We start from the raw sequence: 21205 nt of genomic DNA, 5'->3' as shown, positions 1-21205 counted from the left end.
CTAAAGTTAAAAGTGTCACATACATTTGTGTTTCCATGCAGAGATGCATCATTGCAAATTATATACTGTGGTTATATAACTTACATACGTGGTTCAATGATGTAATGCGCATTACTAAAATCTGCTCACTTGTTGATATTTAATTTATCAAAATTAGGTGTTTTGCTGTTCCTTTTTCCAAATACATCTTCAGTATTAAATCCCCCTTTCCTGTCTTTCCATCTTTCTCCTTCCAAAGCAAATGACTGATGTTCTTTTCTTAGTACTAGCTGAGGTAGGGAAAACACCCCTTCTGCAGAAGCACTGTTAGTCATAGGAAGAGACCAGTTAAGACAATACTTTTGGCCTCAATAATAAGGTTGGAGTAAGTTTTCTGAAACCGGAAAATAGTTACAAATCAACCATTTGAAAATTGTTTTTATTTCTGTCATTCTTTCTGATTCATGACATTAGCAAGGTCTTGTTTAGGTTTTGGTCTAAGAGCCTATCACTGTGGTCTGTCAACAGTGTGCTCAATAGATATTTGTTGGTTAATTGCAAACACGGCGAAAATGTCAAGAAAGGAGTAACAGCTGATCCAGATTTCAACAACTTGTGCCCAACAATCTGTGAAACTAGAATATTCTGTAAGTCAAAGTTCTAACAGAGAAGCTAGGCATATTCTTAAGAAGTTAAATTAAAATTTTACCTTATCTATTTAAAAATAGAAAAAATAGAGATAAATTAATTATTATTCATCAATTATCAGTTAATATATTTGTAGTAGATTCTCATTCTTGAGAAGTTCTGTGTGGCCAGGTGGTGGTGGTGCATGCCTTTAATTCCAGCACTTGGGAGACAGAGACAGGCAGATCTCTGTGAGTTTGAGGCCAGCCTGCTTTACAAAGCAAGTTAGAGGATAATCATGACTGTTACAAAAAGAAACTGTCTCAAAAAACTGGGGTTAAAAAGTTCTGTGTAATAAACAGTCATATGGGCAAATATAGAAAATGTTGTCAAGTTTATTATTTGCAAATATGTTAGTGGGAACTTCTTAACAAGGCAAAAATAGAAGAGAAAGTTAAATAATTGTTTAATAATGCAAAATAATTTGCCAGTTTTGGTAAAGTATACCTTATCCTTGCTTTTAAAACACATTTATAAACTTAGGGAACAATAAAAAGCTAATACTTTCTTCAAATGAAAAATTTCTGATAGTATGATACATAGTTGTTAAATGGAATATACATTAGAATCTTACTTTATGGAAGGCCTGGTCTAGAAATCCTTTATTTTCATAAGGTGGCAATGAAAATCATACTTTATAATCTTAACTGTTTATGTATAATTTGTGACCTTAAAGTAAATTTAAAAGGGTTATAACAGAATTATTTGTTGTGTTTCATCCTCCTAGAAAATAAAAATGACTTTACAATCCAGTTAACTTTTAACATGACAAGCAATTTTTAAGAACAGTATCCAGTTAACAAACAACATAAATTTGAACATAATTACTTGTCACTTTATGAATATAAAACATGAGAAAATATATCAAAATTGTATAAAAGTTAATTTCCTCTAATTAGATATTCACTTTTGCTTTAAACTTAGAAATGTTTCAGAACTCGACAATCTAATTTGTGTGCAAGTGAAGGATTTCTGTTGTTCATTGGGTTGGATGTGATTCTATTCTGTGGGCAATGTTGCCGTATCTTTGAAAGAGCCTTTAAATTTGTCAGGACAACTGGTGGAAACAATTGCCTTGTATGTGAGTCATATTCCTCTCTCAGTAGATACTCTCCATCTTTGTGCATGCATTGGTCATGTTTTGAATATGTATGAGTAATTATTGTAGACTTATTCTGAGTTGTAAGTGACTGTTAAAGATACCCAAGAGCAGTGGCTTTCCTGAGACAGTCCTACTCATTCGAATGATTGTGTTTGTATTACCTGGTATACTAAAGTTATTTTTTTAAAAAAGAAAGGAAGCAATTTAACCTTTCAAAAGTCAATGGAGTAAAACCAAAAATTTTAGTTGACCCAAATGTATTTAATGATTTATGTGATGTGTGATTATAAAATAAGAAATTTGCGTATGTTGATTAAGTCTTGTTGTTGACCCTCAATAAATTTTAAATGATAATAACAAGATGATTGATTCCTGTGGATTTCAAACCCTTAAAAAGAGTTTTACTTCAATTTTTGAATATTTATTGAGCGCCCACAACAGGACAGGCGCTGGAAAGTGGTGTAAGGGGCTCTTGGTTAACTCAAGATGGAAGCTGCTCTACAAACAACACCAAGTAATACATGCAAATGAGTCCACCATATTTTTACATATTTTATAGAATATTTAGCAGTTCATAATCTTACACTCTCATACAGATATTTCATTTCATATTATCCTTATTTAATACTTTTACAGTAAGTTTTTCTCAAGTTTGATTTATATGATGACCTATAGGAAATTCCTTTTTAGTTCTTGCTTTCTTGTTTTTTTCACTTTCCACACCATTATCCTTTTAGCAAACAAACAGGTCTAAATTCTACATGTCACAGCAGAATACATTACTCAAGGAAGTTTGTATTTTTTAATTAAAATAATTTATTTTTTCATATTACATACCAACCCCAGTTCCCCCTCCCTACCCTTCTCTTATCACCCCACCTCCCCTCTTCCCATACCTATCTGCTCCTCAGAGGGGGTAAGGCCTTCCTTGGAGAATCAACAAAGTCTGGCATACAAGTAGAGGCAGGACCAAGCCCCTCCTCCATGTATCATGGCTGAGCAACGTAACCCTCCATAGGGAATAGGCTCCAAAAAGTTAGTTCATTCACCTGGTATAGGTCCTGATGCCACTGCCAGATCCCCACACCCCAACACATCAAGCCTCAAAACTGTCACCCACATTCAGATGGCTTAGTTCAGTCCCATGCAGGTTCCCCAGCTGTCAGTCTGTAGTCCATGAGCTCAGGTCAGCTGTCTCTGTGGTTTTCCCCATCATGCTCATGACCTTCCTTATTCATATGGTGCCTCCTCACTTTCTTCAGCTGAACTCCAGGAGCTCAGAACAGTACTTTGCTGTGAGTCCCTGCATCTGCTTCCATCAGTTACTGGTTGTAGTTTCTATGACAACAATTACCTAGTTTCTAATCTGATAAAAGGGAAGGGCCCCTTTAGACACCCTTTACACTATTGCTAGAGTCTTAGCTGGGGTCATCCTTGTAGATTTCTGAGAATTTCTCTAGCACCCAGGTTTCTTCCTAACCCCATAGTGACTTGCTCTATCAAGATATCATTTTCATTGCTCTCCCCCTTCATCTCTCACCCAACAAGATCTTCTTGATTCCTCAAGTTCCCATTCCCCATCCTCTCCCTTCTACCCCCTTCCACGTTTACCCAAGAGATCTATTTTCCCTTTCTGGTACTCTCCATGTGAGTCTCTTGTACCCTTTTTACCTAGCTTCTCTGGGGTTACAGCTTATAGCCTGGATATTCATTGATTTATATCTAATATCCACTTAAGAGTGAGTACATATCATGTTTTGCTTTATGGTTCTGGGTTACCTCACTCAGGATTTTTTTTGTAGTTCCATCCATTTGCCTGAAAATTTCAAAATGTCATTGTTTTTTATCACTGAGTAATACTCCATTGTGAAGCCTTGAATACATGGGAACAGGTGACAACTTCCTAAATATAACACCAGTAGCACAGACTTTGAGAGCAACAATTAATAAATGGGACCTCCTGAAACTTAGAAGCTTCTGTAAGGCAAAGGATACAGTCAATAAGACAAAACAGCAGCCTATAGAATGGGAAAATATCTTCACCAACACCACATCTGACAGAGGGCTGATCTTCAAAATATAAAAGGAACTTAAGAAACTAGATACCAAAATACAAATAATATAATTAAAAAATGGAGTACAGATCAAAACAGAGAATTCTTATCAGAAGAAACTCAACTGGCCAGATGACATTTAAGGAATTTGCTCAGCATCCTCATCCTCAACCATCATGGAAATGCAAATCAAAACTACTCTGAGATACCTTACACCTGTCAGAATGACTAAAATAAAAAACACTGAAGATAGCTTAGCTTATACTGGAGAGGATCTAGAGTAGGGAGTGCTCTTTCATTGCTGGTGGGAGTGCAAGCTTGTATAATGACTGTGGAAATCAGTATGGTGGCTTCTCAGACAATTTGAAATAAATCTACCCCAAGACCCAGAAATACCACTCTTAGGTCTATATGCAAAGGACACAGAATTATACCACAAGGATATTTACTTAACTATGTTCATAGAAGCAATATTTTTAATAGCCAGAACCCAGAAACAACCTGGATGTTTTTATACTTCTGTCTCGCACAGTACCACCATTTGTCATGCATCATTTGATGCATATGATTCAAATTTTTATTAGTGGAATTGACATCCAACACTGAAGAGAATTTTTACCCATGAAATGGGCCACCTGAGCTGATGATGATGTTTGGAAGTGATGATGATGATATGCATTAATGCGATTTTTTCTTCCAAAACATAAATATATGAGTACACATGTCAGATTTTCTCAAGTGCATCCTTCAAGCTTTGCCTCCATGAAGCATCATTCTATCATCCAGGAGTCTCAGTAACAAAAAGAGTTAAAGGAGATGATAGATAGATGGGTTAAATTAGCATAACTATGAGTAAAGTGTCACTTCTACATTGCCTTAATTCAGCACGTCAATCACCATTCTGTGATTCACTAGTACAGTTTCTTGATTAAAAAAATTCAGTGTTTTAGATTCTAAAAGTAAACTCTTCATATCAATTGTGCCTCTCTTTCACTTATAGACCTTAAAATTTGTCTTAATGTGAAAATAAAAGAATACAAATAAAAAACATTTCTTATTGCACAGTCAAATCTAATTAACAAATATGAGGGAAATGTTCATGTGACCTGCTTTAATTTAATTTAATGACAAAGTATTTTATATTTCCTTTGAGAGTAGATTATATAATTTGAGGAAACGTTTAATCAAAACAAAAAGGTATACAATTTTGACCTTTTTTAAAACCCTGACAGCAGGTGGATATTTCTTTCCCCACTTTCATCACAAGGAAAATTCCCCTAGACATACTGTTTCTCTTGCCTTGGCATTTTGATCACCATCAGTAGGATTTGGAATGCAGACAATTAAGTATGTAACATAAATAAGAGAAGGACTAAAAGTTTCAGGTCCAGATAGAAAAACTCAACTTGCATATTCTTTGACTTTGTAAAGTGGATTGTATTGGAGACTGAAGAAATGCATTATAGTATATTCTACTCAGTACAGAAAGTAAATAACACCTTTTGGTCTCAAGAGCAGTATCCAACTGCTCCTTAAGTTTTCATTTCTATTAATGCCTATTTCTTTCATGCCAATAAACTGAAATGTTGGTTGTATCTTTTTGTCCCTTTGAACAGAAAGTATTTCACAATAGCTACACTAAGTAGTTGATTGGTTAGAGAAGAGATTATCTTTCATTTTTTTGTCTTATTGACTTAATTCTTTTACTTACATAATGGTTATGCGTTTGTTTGCATTTAGTTTTATGATGTACCTTCATATAAAATTATGGGTTGTCAGCATAATAATCTAGAATCAAAGTGCAGAAGTGATCTGAAATTTTCAACCCTACTAATTTTCACAGTAAATGAAATCACACTTTTTAAAGCTATTTCAAGAACTAGTGTGAATTTTAACAACATCATAGATAAATTGAACTTGTGTAATCTTGCCTTACTTTTTGATAAAATGTTAATGTAAATACATTGAAAAGTTAAGAGAACAAGAAATGTCAATTTTCAATTCATAATTTCCTCCAGGAAAAGATTGCTCAAAAGAAAGCTCTTCCAAGTCCTGGGGAGCAAGCCAGTAAGCAGTGCTCCACTGTGGTCTCTGTTTCAGTTCCTGAGTCCAGGTTCCTATTCTGAGTCATAGCTTTGGCTTCCCATGATGATTCATGTAAAATGTAAATCAAATAAACCCTTTCACCTGCAAAAAAGAAAGTTCTTCATCATTACAGCTAGAAACATTTGAGGTCATTCACTTGAGATTTATATGTTACAAGAAAAAGAATAGTAATATAATCATCTAGTGGCTGTATTTTTTAATCAAAAGTACTGAAAATAAAATTTGTCATAAAATTCTTGAGTTAGTACTTTATATTTGTGTCTTCAAATAGAAAATATTTTATGGAATTTAGTGATGGTTATAAATATTAACTCAGTATAAAGCTACCTTAAAATAAAATGGATATTAGCCTTCTTATTAGTAACTTCTTTTATGGCATTGGCTAGTCTTTTCCTGGCTATGTTTATATGGCAATTATTTTATTAGACAATCCTTAAATGGCCTTCCATATTATGAGAAATCCATGAAAGTATATGTTTCTCATTTGAAAGACAAATGTTATATATGTAAATCATTCCCATTTTTATAAATGCTTAAGAATATGCAGAAGTCTATGCAAAATGGAAGGAAAATAATACTCAAAATTAAAACTACTATAGGGCCACAGCAAGATGGCTTTGTGGATAAAGGTGTTTGTTAAGAAAGCCCAGAGATCTGAGTTTTATTGCTCAACCTATGCAAAGATGTAAAGAAACAACTCTCTTCCAAATGTTCTCGGTCCTATGCACTTGCAACATGACCAGGCACACATACACACACACACACACACACGCACACACAAACACACAGATACACAGAGACACACACATGTGTACACACGTATACATATAATTCAAAATTTTTTTCAGCAATATAAAAATGAAAAACTTCTAGAAACAATCTGAATAAAATTATAATATTTAAAATATTTGCATATATTTAGTTTACAATTAAATGTCAACAGATATCCACAAAACCTAATATTGAATATTGAATAAATAATAAAATTTCTGTAAAAATGAATTTAATCATGGGGAACAGTAATAATGACTTAAGTTGTCTTGGAGATGTAATACCATATATATAAATATATATCAATAATGAATTATAGCCTGTGAATTAAATCATAAAAAATGTCACAAAATGTCGTCTCTGGAGGTAGAAGACAGACTGAAAGTGATACAACGATAAGTAACTGGGACTGTTTTGACAAGAAGGCAATTATGACTATCAGTTCTTCATTACATACCACATTCTTCTATTAAAACTTTATTGAATTAATATCATGAACAAAAAGAAAGTTGGAATGTGATAGTATACATAAATTTCCTGAAAAATTCCACTAGGAAATTCCTACAGCTGATAAACACATTCAGCAAAGTAGCTGGATACAAATTAAAACACACAAAGATTCATAGCCCTCCTATATACAAATGACTAATGATCTGAGAAGGAAATTATGGAAACAACACACTTCACAATATCCTTAAATAACATGAAATATCTCTAACCAAACAACTGGAAGACTTGTAAGATAAATACTTCAAGTCTTTTAATAAAGAAATTGAAAAAGATGTCAACAGATGGAAAGATCTCCCATGGTCATGGATGAGCAGGATCAATTCAATATAAATGACTTTCCTACCAAAACAACCTACAGATTCAATGCAATCCACATCAATATTCTAGCACAATTCTTCACAGACATTGAGAGGACATTTTTAGTCTTCACACAGAAACACACAAAAAAATCTAGGATAGCTAAAACAATCCTGAATAATAAAAGAACTTTGGGAGGCATCGGCAACTCTGATTTCAAATTGTACTACAAAGAAATAGTAATGAAAACAATTTTGGCACAAAAAAAGACATGTTGATCTTTGGAATCAAAGTGAAGACCCAAACATAAATCCATACACACCGAGTTTTCATAAGAGGCCAGAAATACACAGTGGTAAAAAAAGAATATCTTCAACAAATGGTGGTGATCAAACTGGATAGCTGTTGTAGGAGAATACAATATATTCATATTTGCCAAATATTAGCATAAAATACCTGAACTTAAAATCAGATACACTTAATCTGACAGAAGAAAAAGTGAATAGCTTTGAAGTCACTGGCACAGAAAGACATTTTTTGAGCAGAACACCATTAGCATAGGAACTAATATCAACAGCTAACAAATGGGACCTCTTGAAACTGAGGAGCTGAAGCATGGCAAGGATACCAATCTTCAGACAAAGCAGCAGCCTATAGAATCAGAAAAAATTTCACCAGCTACACTTCTGATAGAGGACTAATATCTGAGACATATAAAGAACACAGAAGCTTCACTTAAAGAAAACAAATGACCCATTTAAAAATGTGTGATAGATACAAAAAATCTCAAAAGAGGATACTCAAATGGCTGAGAAACACTTTAAAAAAATAGTCAACTTCCTTAGCCTCAGGGAAATGCATGCTGAAGTTATTTTGAGATTTCATCTTTCACCAGTCAGAATCGCCAAAATTAACAAAACAAGTGGCCTCTCATTATGCATGTGAAGTGAGAGGGACACCATCCATTGCTGGTAGGGATGTAAAATTATACAACCACTATGGAAATTAGTATGGTGGTTCTTTGGGAGGATGGAAATTGATCTACTTCAAGGTCCAGAAGCAAGGTCCAGGTATGCTTCATCCTACCATAGAGACACTTGTTAAATCTTGTTCATGGGAACTCTATTCATAGCAGCCAGAATTTGGAAATAACCTAGATGTCCCTCAACAGTAGAATAAATTCGGCACAGTGGAGTATTATGAAATTTGCAGGCAAACGGTTGAAACTAGAAAAATATCATCCTGAATGAGTTATCCCAGACTCATAATATGGTATGTATTCACCTACATAAGAATATTAGCTTCAAAGTCAATGATAGCCAAGGTATAACCCATATAACAGGAGGTAGGTGTAGAGTAAGGGACTAGAGGGAAAAGATAAACATCTTTAGAAAAGGGTAACAGACTAGATAGCTATGGATGAATGGGACCCTGGAATGGGAGGGCCGAGTGGGGAGAAAGGGAAAGAGAGGTTGTGGGAGGGAATACATGCAGAGACAGCTAAATAAAGGGCCATTTGGGGGTTAGTATGGAGGTCCAATACAGTACACTTCCTAAAATATATACATATATGAAGGCAATACAAATGAAATTGCCAAATAATGGTGGAAAATGATTTTCTACTGGCCATTTCTTGTTATTCAATGACACTTCCAGTATTGGGATAGGGTTACCTCTAATTGATTTGTTGGCCAAAGGGACCCCCAGGAATCCCTGCACAACCCAGGCTGTTCCGATGTTTATGGGTTGCTCTCTACAGACTGACAAGGGCCAGTGTTGAAGACAGTAAACACTCAGCTCACTGAACATGGAGATGTCAAGCTGATACCTATCTAGAGCCTTCACTCCTATTTTCCCATGACTTTGGTACTGGAAAGAACTCTACATGCTCCCAAAAGAGAAACATAAACACCAAGCAAGCCACAAATCTTCATCAACAATGGTGTACTGACTATAAGAGACTGAGGCAATGGTGGCACCAAGCTCGTGGTTTAACCCACCAGTAACTGATTTGACTTGAGAGATGCTCTGTAAGATGGAACCCATACCTGACACTGCTTAGATGAACAAGAACCTGAAACTAGATAGGCCAGGGACCTAGGGGAAAACCAAACACTAATTTTCTATGAAAAGGATGTGGCAACAAAGTAATTCCTAATGACATTCTTCTATACTTATTGATCAGTGATCATCCAAGTTCAGAGAGGCTTCCACCTACAGGAAATGGGAACAAATACGGAGATCCAGAGACAGATATTATGCAGAGAGTGAGAAACCTTGGAATAATCGCCTTAAATGGGATATTTCCATCAAATCCTTCCTCACAGAGCTTAAGGAAACCTTCTGAAGAGGACACAGGAAGAATAGAAGAGCATGAATTGATGGAGGACAACAATAAAACAAGGTCCTCTAAATCAGCATGGGCTAAGTGTATTTGAACTTATAGAGACAGAGACTGCATGCACAAAGAATGACTGGGTCTGCAACAAGTCCTCTTCTCATAGATTATGACTTCCAGGTTAGTGTTTTTCTGGGATTCCTAATTGTGTGAATGAGTGGGTCTCTGATTCTTGTATGATCTGTTAGATTCTGTCACTCCCATTGGCTTGTCTTGTCCAACTTCAATGTGATCATTTTTATCTTATATTTTATTTTCTCTTAGAAGCCTATTTAAACTGGAAAATAAAATTTAAAAAAAAAGAAGCCTATTCTTTACTAATGAGAGACAGAAAAAGAGGAGATCCAGGTAGTAGGGGGAAATGGGAAGGAACTGAGAAGACTAGAGGGAGGAGAAATGGTAATCAGGGTGTACTACCTGAGTCAAGAACCCATTTTCAATAAAAGGGAAATAAAGAAAAGGGAAAGAAGGATATTGAATATTCTGGAAAAGTGTATCGCATGTCTTAATTCTCTTCATGAAAGCAGATAAAAAATAAAAATAAATAATGGTTATATTTGATTAGAAAAAGTATGGAACATTTAAAATTTCCTGTACCAAAGCATTGTGAAATTGTGTTTACTGATTGTCTGATATATGAGCAAACTTTTTTCTTTTTTTAATTTTTCTAATTAAGTTAGAAACAATCTTGTTTCACGTGTCAATCCCAGCTCTCTTTTCCTCCCGTCTACCCCCTCCCTCACCACCAGGTCCCCCAGCCCCCCATACAATCTCCAGTCCGATCCCCAAGGACAGTGAGGCATTCCATGGTGGATCTCCAATAACTGTCATTTAATCCAGGCTAAGGCCTTCTCCCAAGAGTCCCTGCTGAGAGAGCCTCCCATATTGTGGCATGGGCACTCAAAGTCTACTTATACGCTAGGGATAAATACTACTCAAGGCCCCATAGATTACCTAGGCCTCCTCACTGACACCCTCATTCAGGGGGTCAGGGTCACTCCCATACTTTCCACGAGGTCATCAATCTGCAGTCCAAGAGCTCAACCTTGTTCAGGTCAACTGTTTCTGTGGGTTAAACCAGCCCACTCTTAACTCCTTTGCCCCTCAGTTCTCTGTTTCTGACACTGGTTTCTAGGAGTTCAGTTCAGTGTTTGTCTGTGGGCATCTGCCTCTGCTTTCATCAGTAGCTGGAAGAAGGCTCTGTTTCCTAGATTCTCTGGCAGTGGGATTGTATGCTGGTACTCCCCTGATTCATGTCTAAAAATCCATAAATGAATGAGTACCTACCATGTTTCCCTTTTTGTGACTGGGTTACCTCACTCAATATGGTTTCTTCTAGTGCCTTCCATTTGCCTGCAAATTTCAAGATTCCATTGGTTTTTTTCCCACTGAATAATACTCCATTGTGTAAATGTGCCATATTTTCTCTATTCACTCTTTAGATGAGGGTTGCTACCAAGTTCTGGCTATTAGAAATAATGCTACTATGAATGTAGTGGAACAGTCATCCTTGTTGTATGAATGTGCATCTTTTGGGTATATGCCTAAGAGTGGAATTGCTGGGTCTTGTGGTAGACTGAGTCCCATTTTCCTGAGGGATCTCCATACTGAATTCCAAAGTGGCTGTACAAGTCTGCACTCCCACTAGCAGTGGAGGAGTGTTCCCCTTTCTCCATATCGTCTCCAGTATAAATTGTCCTTGGAGTTTTTGATTTTAGTCATTCTGACAGGAGTGAGATGGTATCTCAGAGTTGTTTTGATTTGCATTTCCTGGATGGCTAGGGATGTTGAGCACTTTCTTAATTGTCTCTCAGTCAATTTAGACTCCTCTACTGAGAATTCCCTATTTAGTTCTCTACCCCAGTTTTGATTGGATCCTTTGGTGTTTTGAAGACTTGCTTATTGAGTTCTTTGTAAATTTTGGAGATCAACCCTCTGTCAGATGTGTGGTTAGTAAATATCTTTTCACAATCTGTGGGTTGCCTTTTTGTCTTGCTGACTATATCCTTTACCTTACAGAAGCTTCTCAGTTTCAGGAGGTCCCATATATTAATTCTTGGTCTTAGTGTCTATGCTACTGGAGTTACGTTCAGGAAGCAGTCTCCTGTACCAATTCGTTCAAGGGTGCCTCTCACTTTCTCTTATAACAGGTTCGGTTTGGCTGGATTTATGTTAAGGTCTTTGATCCATTTGGAGTTAAGTGTTATGCATGGCGATAGACATGGATCTATCCACATTCTTCTACATGCCAGCATCCAGTTATGCAAGCACCATTTGTTGAAGATGCTTTCTTTTTTCTATTGTATGTTTTTAGCTTCTTTGTGGAAAATCAGATGTTCATACACGTATTAGTTAATATCAGTGTGTTCAATTTGATTCCATTGGGTTACCTGTCTATTTTTGTGCCAATACCAAGCTGTTTTCAGGACTATAGCTCTATAATAGAGCTTGAAGTCAGGGATTATGATGCCTCCAGATGTTGCTTTGTTGAATAACGTTGTTTTGGCTATCCTGGGTCTATTGTTTTTCCATACAAAGTTGATTGTTGTTCTTTCAAGGCCTGTGAAGAGTTGTGCTGGGATTTTAATGTATATTTCTTTCAGTAAGATCGCCATTTTTACTATGTTGATCCTACCTATCCAAGAACATGGGAGATCTTTCCTCCTTTTGGTGTCTTCTTTGATTTCTTTCTTTGAAGACTCAAAGTTCTTGCTATACAGGTCTTTCACTTGTTTGGTTAGCATTACCCCAAGGTATTTTATGTTGTTTGTTGCTATTGTAAAGGGCGATGTTTCTCTGATTTCTTTCTCAGCCCTTTTATCGTCTGTATATAGTAGGGCTACTGATTTTCTTGAGTTGATTTTGTATCCTGCCACTTTGCTGAAAGTATTTATCAGCTGCAGGAGTTCCCTGGTGGAGTTTTTTGGGTCACTTATGTAAACTATCATATCATCTGCAATAGTGAGATTTTGACCTCTTTCTTTCCAGTTTGTGTCCCCTTGTGTAGGAGGAAAACAGAACTCCGCCATTAGCCATGTGACTTATTAGAGGCGCATACAGATGAGGTAATAAAAGGGCAGTTTACCACACCGCTAACCACGCCCACTTTAGGCATGACTGAAGACGTATATGGATATAGGCAGTGAACTACGTCACTAGCCAGGCCCACTTTTGGGCATGGCTAGGGGCGTTATGGAGGAAGGTATAAAAGACTGAACAGCGAAAGTCTCGCTTTCTTTTCCGACTTTCCGGCTTCCAGTTCAGCAGTGGAAAACTACTCGGCTCATCTGGGTTACTTGTTTGTCTCTAGTGAGTAATTTCTACAATAAATACTTACTTATACTTTAAGTAAGTGGGCCGCTTATCGTTGCAGCATTACCCTTGATCTCCTTTTGTTGTCATATTTCTCTAGCTAGAACATCAAGTACAATATTGAAAAGGTGTGGAGAGAGTGGGCGGCCTTGTCTTGTTCCTGACCTTAAAGGAATTGTGTTGAGTTTCGGTCCATTTAGTTTGATGTTGGCTGTTGGTTTGCTATATATAGCTTTTATTATTTTAAGGTAAGTTCCTGTTATCCCAGATCTCTCCAAGACCTTTATCATGAAGTGGTGTTGGATTTTGTCAAAGGATTTCTAATTCTTGTAGTTTTCTTGTTCAACTTCGATTTGATAACTTTTATTGTATCTTGTCATATTTTATTTTGTTACATTTCTAAATGAATGAAAGAATGAAACAAAACACTAAGGAAAAGGTTAAGCTATCACTTATACCAGCTGGTATAGGTAAAAATCAGTCCATTCCAATAGATGTATCTGGTGATCCTGGGCATATAAACCACTCTAAGTCAGGACTTATGTTCAGGAGACATTGAGCATTGTATATGGCACTCCAAAGTTTTTGTGTGTGCTTCTATTTGATTACAGCTTATTGTTGTTACTTTGCTTGCATCTACCAGAATAATACTACAGCTGAGAAACACCTTCAGCAAAGTGTAAGGATACCACACTACCATACAAAAATCAGGAGGCTTCCCATATGTTAAATACATACTTTATAATAAATCAGGAATATAATCCCATTCATAAAAATATCTAAGAAACAGAAAACATTTCAAAATAAATGTAAGCAAAGAAATCAAAGACCTGTAATGATTAACACCTTAAAACACTGAAGGAAGAAGCTGAAAAAGAAAGAAGATGACAGAACCTCTATGTTTGTAGATTGATAGGACTAACATTGTGAGAATGACTAACCTGCTAAAATCAATTCGCAGATTCAATGCAATTCTCATGAAAATTCCAACTCAATTCTTCAAAGAAATTGAATAATCAATCTTTCAATTTATGGAGAAACAATAACCTTCAGATAGTCAAACAATCGTGAATTAAATTCTCGGTTTGAGGTACCACCATTCCTGATTTCAGTTATACTCCAAAGATACAATGATTAAACAGCAACCTACTTGAATAAAAAATAGACACAGTGATCTGTACAATGAAATTGAGGACCCCCAACTATAATCTCACATTCCTCAAGCTGCCTGATTTCTGTAAAAGAGGACAAGAATGCACATTGAAAGGAATATAGCATATTTAACAAATCGTGATAGGAAAACAGGATACTTATAAGTGGGAAATTCTGCTTCTCACCCTGCACAAAACTCAATCCTAGATGGTTTAAGGACTCAACATAAGACCTGATATCCTGAATATTTTAGAGGACAAAGTAGGGAGTGTACTTCAAATAATATCTACAGGTATTAACTCTTTGAATAGGACTTTTGTAGCACAGAAAGCAAGACAAATAATTGACAAAAAGGAACTCAAGAAAGCTCAAGGAACACTGTACAGGAAAACATCCTATCAATTGAGGGAAGAATTAGCCTAGATAATGCAAAACAAGCCTTTGTCAGCAATACACATTGACCAGGGATTAGTGTCTAGACTATGAAATGAACTAAAAACTAACCAACAAGAAAGAAAACCATGTAATTAAAAGATATGCTAAAATGTTAATGAACTAAATATTGTTAACTGGAGTTATAACTTGGTAACTGTTTTGTTATATATAATTTTACTGTTAAAGTTAAAACCTTGCTTTTTATTTAGACAGAAAAGAGGAGATGATGAGAGATGCCCTCTTATTGGTTGATTAATAAAACACTGATTGGCCAGTAGCCAGGCAGAACGTATGGGCAAGGAGAAGCCCACATAGAGACTAGGAAGCCATATAGAGACTAGTAAGATAAGATTGCCAGGCATTCTCTGGGAGGATAAAGCCATGTATAAATACATAGATTAGTAGTTATGGGTTAATGATTATGAGAGAGTTAGCCAGTAAGAAGCCCTAGTCATCAACCAACTGTTTATTAATTAATATAAACCTTTGCGTGTTTATTTGAAGTTAATTGGCTGTGGGACCAGGGTGGAAATAAACTCTAGCAACACAGCTGTCTAGGGAACCTCTGAATGCTACAACTTAACCTCTTGCTAGTCTGTCTGTGGTAACTCTACAGGTAGCAGAGACCAATCATACTGGGTTTATATTCTGAATCCTCCCATTAACAAAGGCGTAAGTGGGGAAGATATGGATTTTTCTGTTGTGGTAATGAATCCTCTTGACTTTCTGGCCCTTATGACCACAGAGGATCTGCTAGACCTTAGAAAGAGGATAAGGAAATTACAAACTATACTATGGGAGTGCAAGGAATTCATATTTGTATGGGTAACAGAACTCATTGTCTAAATATAAATTTTCAAAATTGGCTACCTATAATCAATACGATCAAGAAGTTTCATAACAAATTTTATATGTTTCATGCATCTGGTTTTAGAGGACAGGAAAACATCCTTGACTTGAAATAAAATATAAACATCAGCAATAAAAAAAGATAGACTATAGAGCAGAACAGGCTTGTCATAGTTTTTCATGTGGTGTAATATTGGGCAAACTTCTGAACACATGATCTATTAGCTTCAACTATCATATTAATATCTTTGAATTCATTGTGCATAGATGTGAAGTGAAAGAGTATTTATGTGGAGTATGTAACCATGGAAAGAAAAGCTTTCCTTCAGGATTCAGGAACTGCTAAGATCACTAGTGGTTTACATTATTTATCAACATTGAGAATTGATATTGGAAGTTAACCATGATATATGAAGAAAATTACACAGGTAATAAAGTTTCCTTGACAAATCAATGTAGTGGAATTAGTCCTCTAAATATTGAAATAGAGGTTAAAAAATTGGCCCTGCCTCAACTTTGTGTCTCCTACTTTGGTGACTCTCCAAGGGTGGTATCCCCTCTGAAGAGTAAGAAGGACGTGAGATGGGGGAGGTAGGGAGGCAGCAGAAGGGGAAGGAGGGGGTACTAGGTTTGTAATGTAAAAATAATAAAAAGAGAGAGAGGAAAGTCATATAATTGGAAGGTGAGGAGGTGGGGAGTATCTGGGAGTATATGAAGGATGAGGGAACCTGAACAGAATACATTTGTTAAAAAAAATTGTTTTCGTTTAAAAATGAATGCTAAGAAAAAAGAAGTTAAAATAATACAATCTAAAACTTTATACAATAAAAGTCCTGATTTTATTTGTACATAATTACATATTATATATTCTGCAAGAGCTAGGCAGCAGAAAACTGAAATACACCCATGTGAGTTTCTAGAATTCCAAGAGGCATTTGGTGTGATGACCACTAGACTACGAATGTATGAAAAATGTTCCCCTCCATAGACAAGCAGAAGATCCTCAAAGCATGGTAGTTTAATATGGTTCAGAATTTAATCAAATAAAATAGTCACCCAAATGACGGTGGGAAAGGTCTCTGAGCTAAGACATATGCTTTTCTCATCTGTGGTGGCAATATACATTTAGATAAATCCCACACCCATGGTTGGTTTGAATTCTTAGACCATAGTACATGTTGCGTTTCTAAAGTACAAGTACACCCCAGGGTTTCTGGAACATACACAGTGCTTGAAAAGAGCTCTCCAAGTTTGTTTACAACGTGTTTGGACTGATTACTATTTGTTATATGGTGGCAATTTGAGAATTCACTAAGTCTCCCCACTCCAATTATATCACTTAACTTTCAGACACCAATAAAATGTCCCTTGTTTACAGTGTCATGAAAAACATATCACTACAGTCTCCAAGGACTGACAGCACTTTGTCAAGCAAACTTTTATCATGGGTTTTAATTGAATTGTCATTCAGAGATAGACGTTGCATAACTTCATTTTTAAAACATAAAACACAAAGATTTATAGTAAATACAAAAGGGTGCTTTAAGACTAAAAATAAACAACAAGAGGGGATTGTAGTCAAATAAAAAATGTTTGTTCTCAAACAAACAAAAGTATTTTAAGAGGCCAAATGATGTGTGCATAATGTTCTTACTGAAGTCTATTATATGGGGCAATGAATAATGAAAATTAAGTTAATGTAATTATTCATTGTTGCTAATTCCTTTAAAAAACATTTGGATATTTGTTATTTGGGATTGAAAGAAAATATAATTGTGCCAGGAAGAATGCTAATGTCACTTTCCTCTCAGGATATTCCTTATGGATTTTTTGTCTTGTGTCTCTTCCATGAACCTTTTATTAAAATCTTATAGGAAGAACTATTGTTTATATGCATTCATTCGATATCCTGCAGAAAAGGGTTAGAAGAAAAAATCATTTCAATTTACTTCTTTTAGTCATGTTCAGACTGGATAAAACATCCCTAGATTCATTGCAATTGAATATTTTTAGGTTAACTGAATAATCTTTAATCCTGTACATTTAAAAAAATCTTCATCTATGTAGTTATTTTAGTCACAGTCTGTGTATTTTATTTTTAAATAGAAACCAATAGCACATATAATTTTAAATTCCTGTTCCTTTTACCAGTATGGTATGTCAGTATGTGCTATTAGTATATTTGAGACATGTAGCTAAAACACTAGGACTTGAAACACTAGTTCTTTTTGATAAAAAAATCTGTACATACCATCAGGGAAACTATTTTTAACTTTTATTGTTATTGTACTTTTGTGAAATAAGTTTGTCCACTATGTAAAGATCAGAGGGTGGTTTATATATTTTTTAAATAACATGATAGTGGTAATATTAACAGTTTTCATTTATCAATAGACTTGCTTTGCTACAATAATCCTTGTATATAAGTTACACTTAAGGGTTTCTTCAATTGTCTTCTGGATTAATCTGCTTTGTGGCATCGTGCTAACATGGGGAAAATAATACATTCCAAAAGTTACATATCTCTGAAGATTTTCTTTCCTGTATTTTGAATGGATCTCAGTAAGTGGGATATTATTCTACTGTAGACCTAAGAGCTATTCTCAGCTTTAAAGGACACAGTATATACATTTACCCTCAGTTACACAGTTAAAGTGGAGTTTGCTGTCCAGTAAATTCCTTCTCATCTAAAAACAATACTGCAAGGATTTGTCTACCTTTCTCAATTTTAAAGGGAGATTTAGTAAATCCTTTCCATGTCTAAAAAGAGGCATGGTGCAGTGTTTTTCTTTTCTTTTCTTTTTCTTTTTTTATTGCTCAGGTGACTACTTTTTCATTCACTAGCTGTGTGTGGAGACCACAATTTAATAGCTTTGATAGATTATTTCAGTTTGCTTGAGATTTAATTAGAATCCATAGAATAAAAGTTTTTCACTGATGTAACTAATAAAACTTCAAGTAAATGTCAGGTTGGATAAAAGTTTTGTGGTATATCTGACTATTGGGTATGCCAGGGATTTTCTCTCCTTTGCTGGGCAATGGATGCTAGTTGGTTGCTAAGAGCTCAAATAAGGATAGTATCTGGCCGTCTTTACCTGCACTTTCTAGCGTGTTATGAGAACTTGAATCTATTCAGCTGGAATTCCCAGAGCTGGTGCCACTAGATTTTCAAAGTGGAAACTGCATGGCATTTCCAGAGTTGACCTTCAAGTTACACGGTGTCACTTTTACAGCATTACATTGGTTACAGTAACTTATACCACAATACATATAACTGATGAATCTGTCCTGCCTAGGATTCTCTATTCTTCTAAAATGTCTTTATCATTCTATCTTGTCTCATTGGTGAAATTCTCCAATTCATCTCTGCTAGTCTAATTCTCTTCTATCTTCCAAAATCTGCCTTCCTACTATGGGCCTAACGATTTTAGTATCCTAATGTTGAGGTTAAGGCAGAAAAATGCTAGTTTATGTGACAGGTATAGAAACTCACAAGCTTGAAATGTTATTTTAACTCTTCTTGGGTAGCAGAACTAGCAAAACGCACATCCTATAGGATTTTATGGCAACACATAACATGGTATTGCGTCATCATACTTAGCATATGATGATAATTTTCTTATAATACCTGCATAGTATTAAGTTTTGCTTTTGAGTTATAATTTAATTGCATTTCTCCCTTCTGTTTCCTCCCTCCCAACCCTCCCATATGCCCATCCCTTTTCCACTCCATGACCTCCTTTTTACTAATTGTTATTGAATGCATGTGTCTATACGTACAATGTATTCTTAAATATGACCTACTAGGGCTATATAATCTACTACATAGACCAGGAGACAGCTGGATATTAAATATCAATGAAGAGTCCCTCCAATTCTTGAAACCACATAAACAGAATATAGAAAGAATCATGAGATAAAAATAATACATTATTTTAACATTTCTTTCCCATGATCTCTTCTAGAAATGAAAAAAGAAAAATCTGGGAAGAGTTCTTCAGTTCTGAAAGACAAAGGTAATAGAATTCATTTATTATAACAGCACAGTTGCAAGTTAAATTATCTGAACATGTACTTTGTAAATTTGGGGTATTATCTTCATAGTTGTGAAAACCAAAATTACACACAGACTGATTATTATTATTTTTAATAATCTTAGTATTTATAAGGAAGTGAGGGGAGGGAGGCAGGAATAAAGAACAGAAAGAGTTTTCATAACAATGAGAAGTGACATAGAAAAGAAAATGAAAGTATCAGGAAGCGCTTGCCTCTATAGCCTCTATAGCCTGCGTCTCCCTGTTCATGAAATATACTGTTTAAACCATTAAAATCACTTGAGAAAGAAAAAAATGATCATGCTGGGAACAGTCACCAAGGCAGTAATTGGAATTCTGAATTCTCTTATTTTCTAATACTCTCAGACTTATTCTGTTTGCTTTAGTCTTGTCAAATTATTATTGCTGTAGCAAACATGAAATTATTACTTAAGTATCATAATTTTGGTTTCGTGATAATGGACTACTTTTCTGTCCATTAGAATCCTAATCTTATTTCGATTTTTTTCATAAAGTATCTTCCTCAGTTATTGTAGCTTTCTCTCAGCCTTCTCTCTTCAGAATTAATACACTAAAGATTTCAATGCATTAATTAGAGTTTCTATTGTTGGAAAGAGACACTATGACCAATGCAACTCTTATAAAAATAACTACTTATTGGTGGCTTGGTTACAATTTCAGAAGATTAGACCATTATCATTGTGGTGGGAAGCATAGTGACATGCAGGCAGATACGGTAGCTGAGAGTTTTAGACCCTCATCCTCAGGCAGCGATAGAGCCACATTGGGTCTAGCATTGGCTTTTGAAAGTTCAAAGCCCAATCCCAGTGACACATGTTCTCAGACAATGATATACCTACTCCAAGAAGGCCACACTTCTTAATCTATCCAAATACTTCATCAACTTAGGACACTTATTTGGGTAGAGCCTTGCCCTTAGGGAAGTGCTCCATTATTCCATTTATCACTGAGTTTTCCTTTAAACTTTTTGTCTCCTTGAGCATGAGTTTGTCTTCAAAACTGCACTTTGTGGTGCTTTTTATTTTCTTCACAAACAGTACTTTTGCCTTCCTCTTTGCCCACCTTGATTTTTTCATTATATTTTGTATATGAGTGATCATTAACAACTATATGCAGTCAATATTAAGTTGTCTTGAAATATCCTGTGCCAATACCATTAATCCAAAACTCTTCAATTTAGTCTCTTGCAAATTTTTAGAACAATTGTAAAAAGACAGCTACATCCTTTGCCAAAGGCAAAGGCAAAGTGATGTGTGTATAGGATCAGCATTTTTCTCTGTCTCTTTCTTTCCATCCCTCTTTCCTCTTTCCTTCTCCCTGCTTCTCCTTCTACCTTCTCTTCCCCTTACTCTCCCTCACACATATGCATGTGCTTATGCATTTCAGTGAGCATATTTTGTAGGTCACAATCTACAAAGATTGTACTCTACTTGTAATGTAGTTTGGGATACTTTTGTTTTACTTGGCATCTGTGAAA

General features: G+C 35.5%; 1 protein-coding gene across 1 annotated transcript in view; it reads left to right on the top strand.

Annotated features, from left to right (window-relative positions):
- Positions 1–21205, top strand: part of Trdn (triadin) — a 372838-nt gene that overhangs the window by 266714 nt on the left and 84919 nt on the right. The window contains exon 20 of the mRNA XM_040758270.1: positions 19618–19668. Coding sequence (XP_040614204.1) covers positions 19618–19668 — 51 coding nt within the window. The remainder of the gene's footprint in view (positions 1–19617; positions 19669–21205) is intronic.

The sequence above is a fragment of the Mesocricetus auratus genome, unplaced genomic scaffold (genome assembly GCF_017639785.1).
Source record: "Mesocricetus auratus isolate SY011 unplaced genomic scaffold, BCM_Maur_2.0 Super-Scaffold_100018, whole genome shotgun sequence".
In the NCBI taxonomy this organism is placed as follows: Eukaryota; Metazoa; Chordata; class Mammalia; order Rodentia; family Cricetidae; genus Mesocricetus; species Mesocricetus auratus.
Note: the sequence above shows the minus strand (reverse complement) of the source record. Positions and strands in the feature narration are given on the sequence as shown.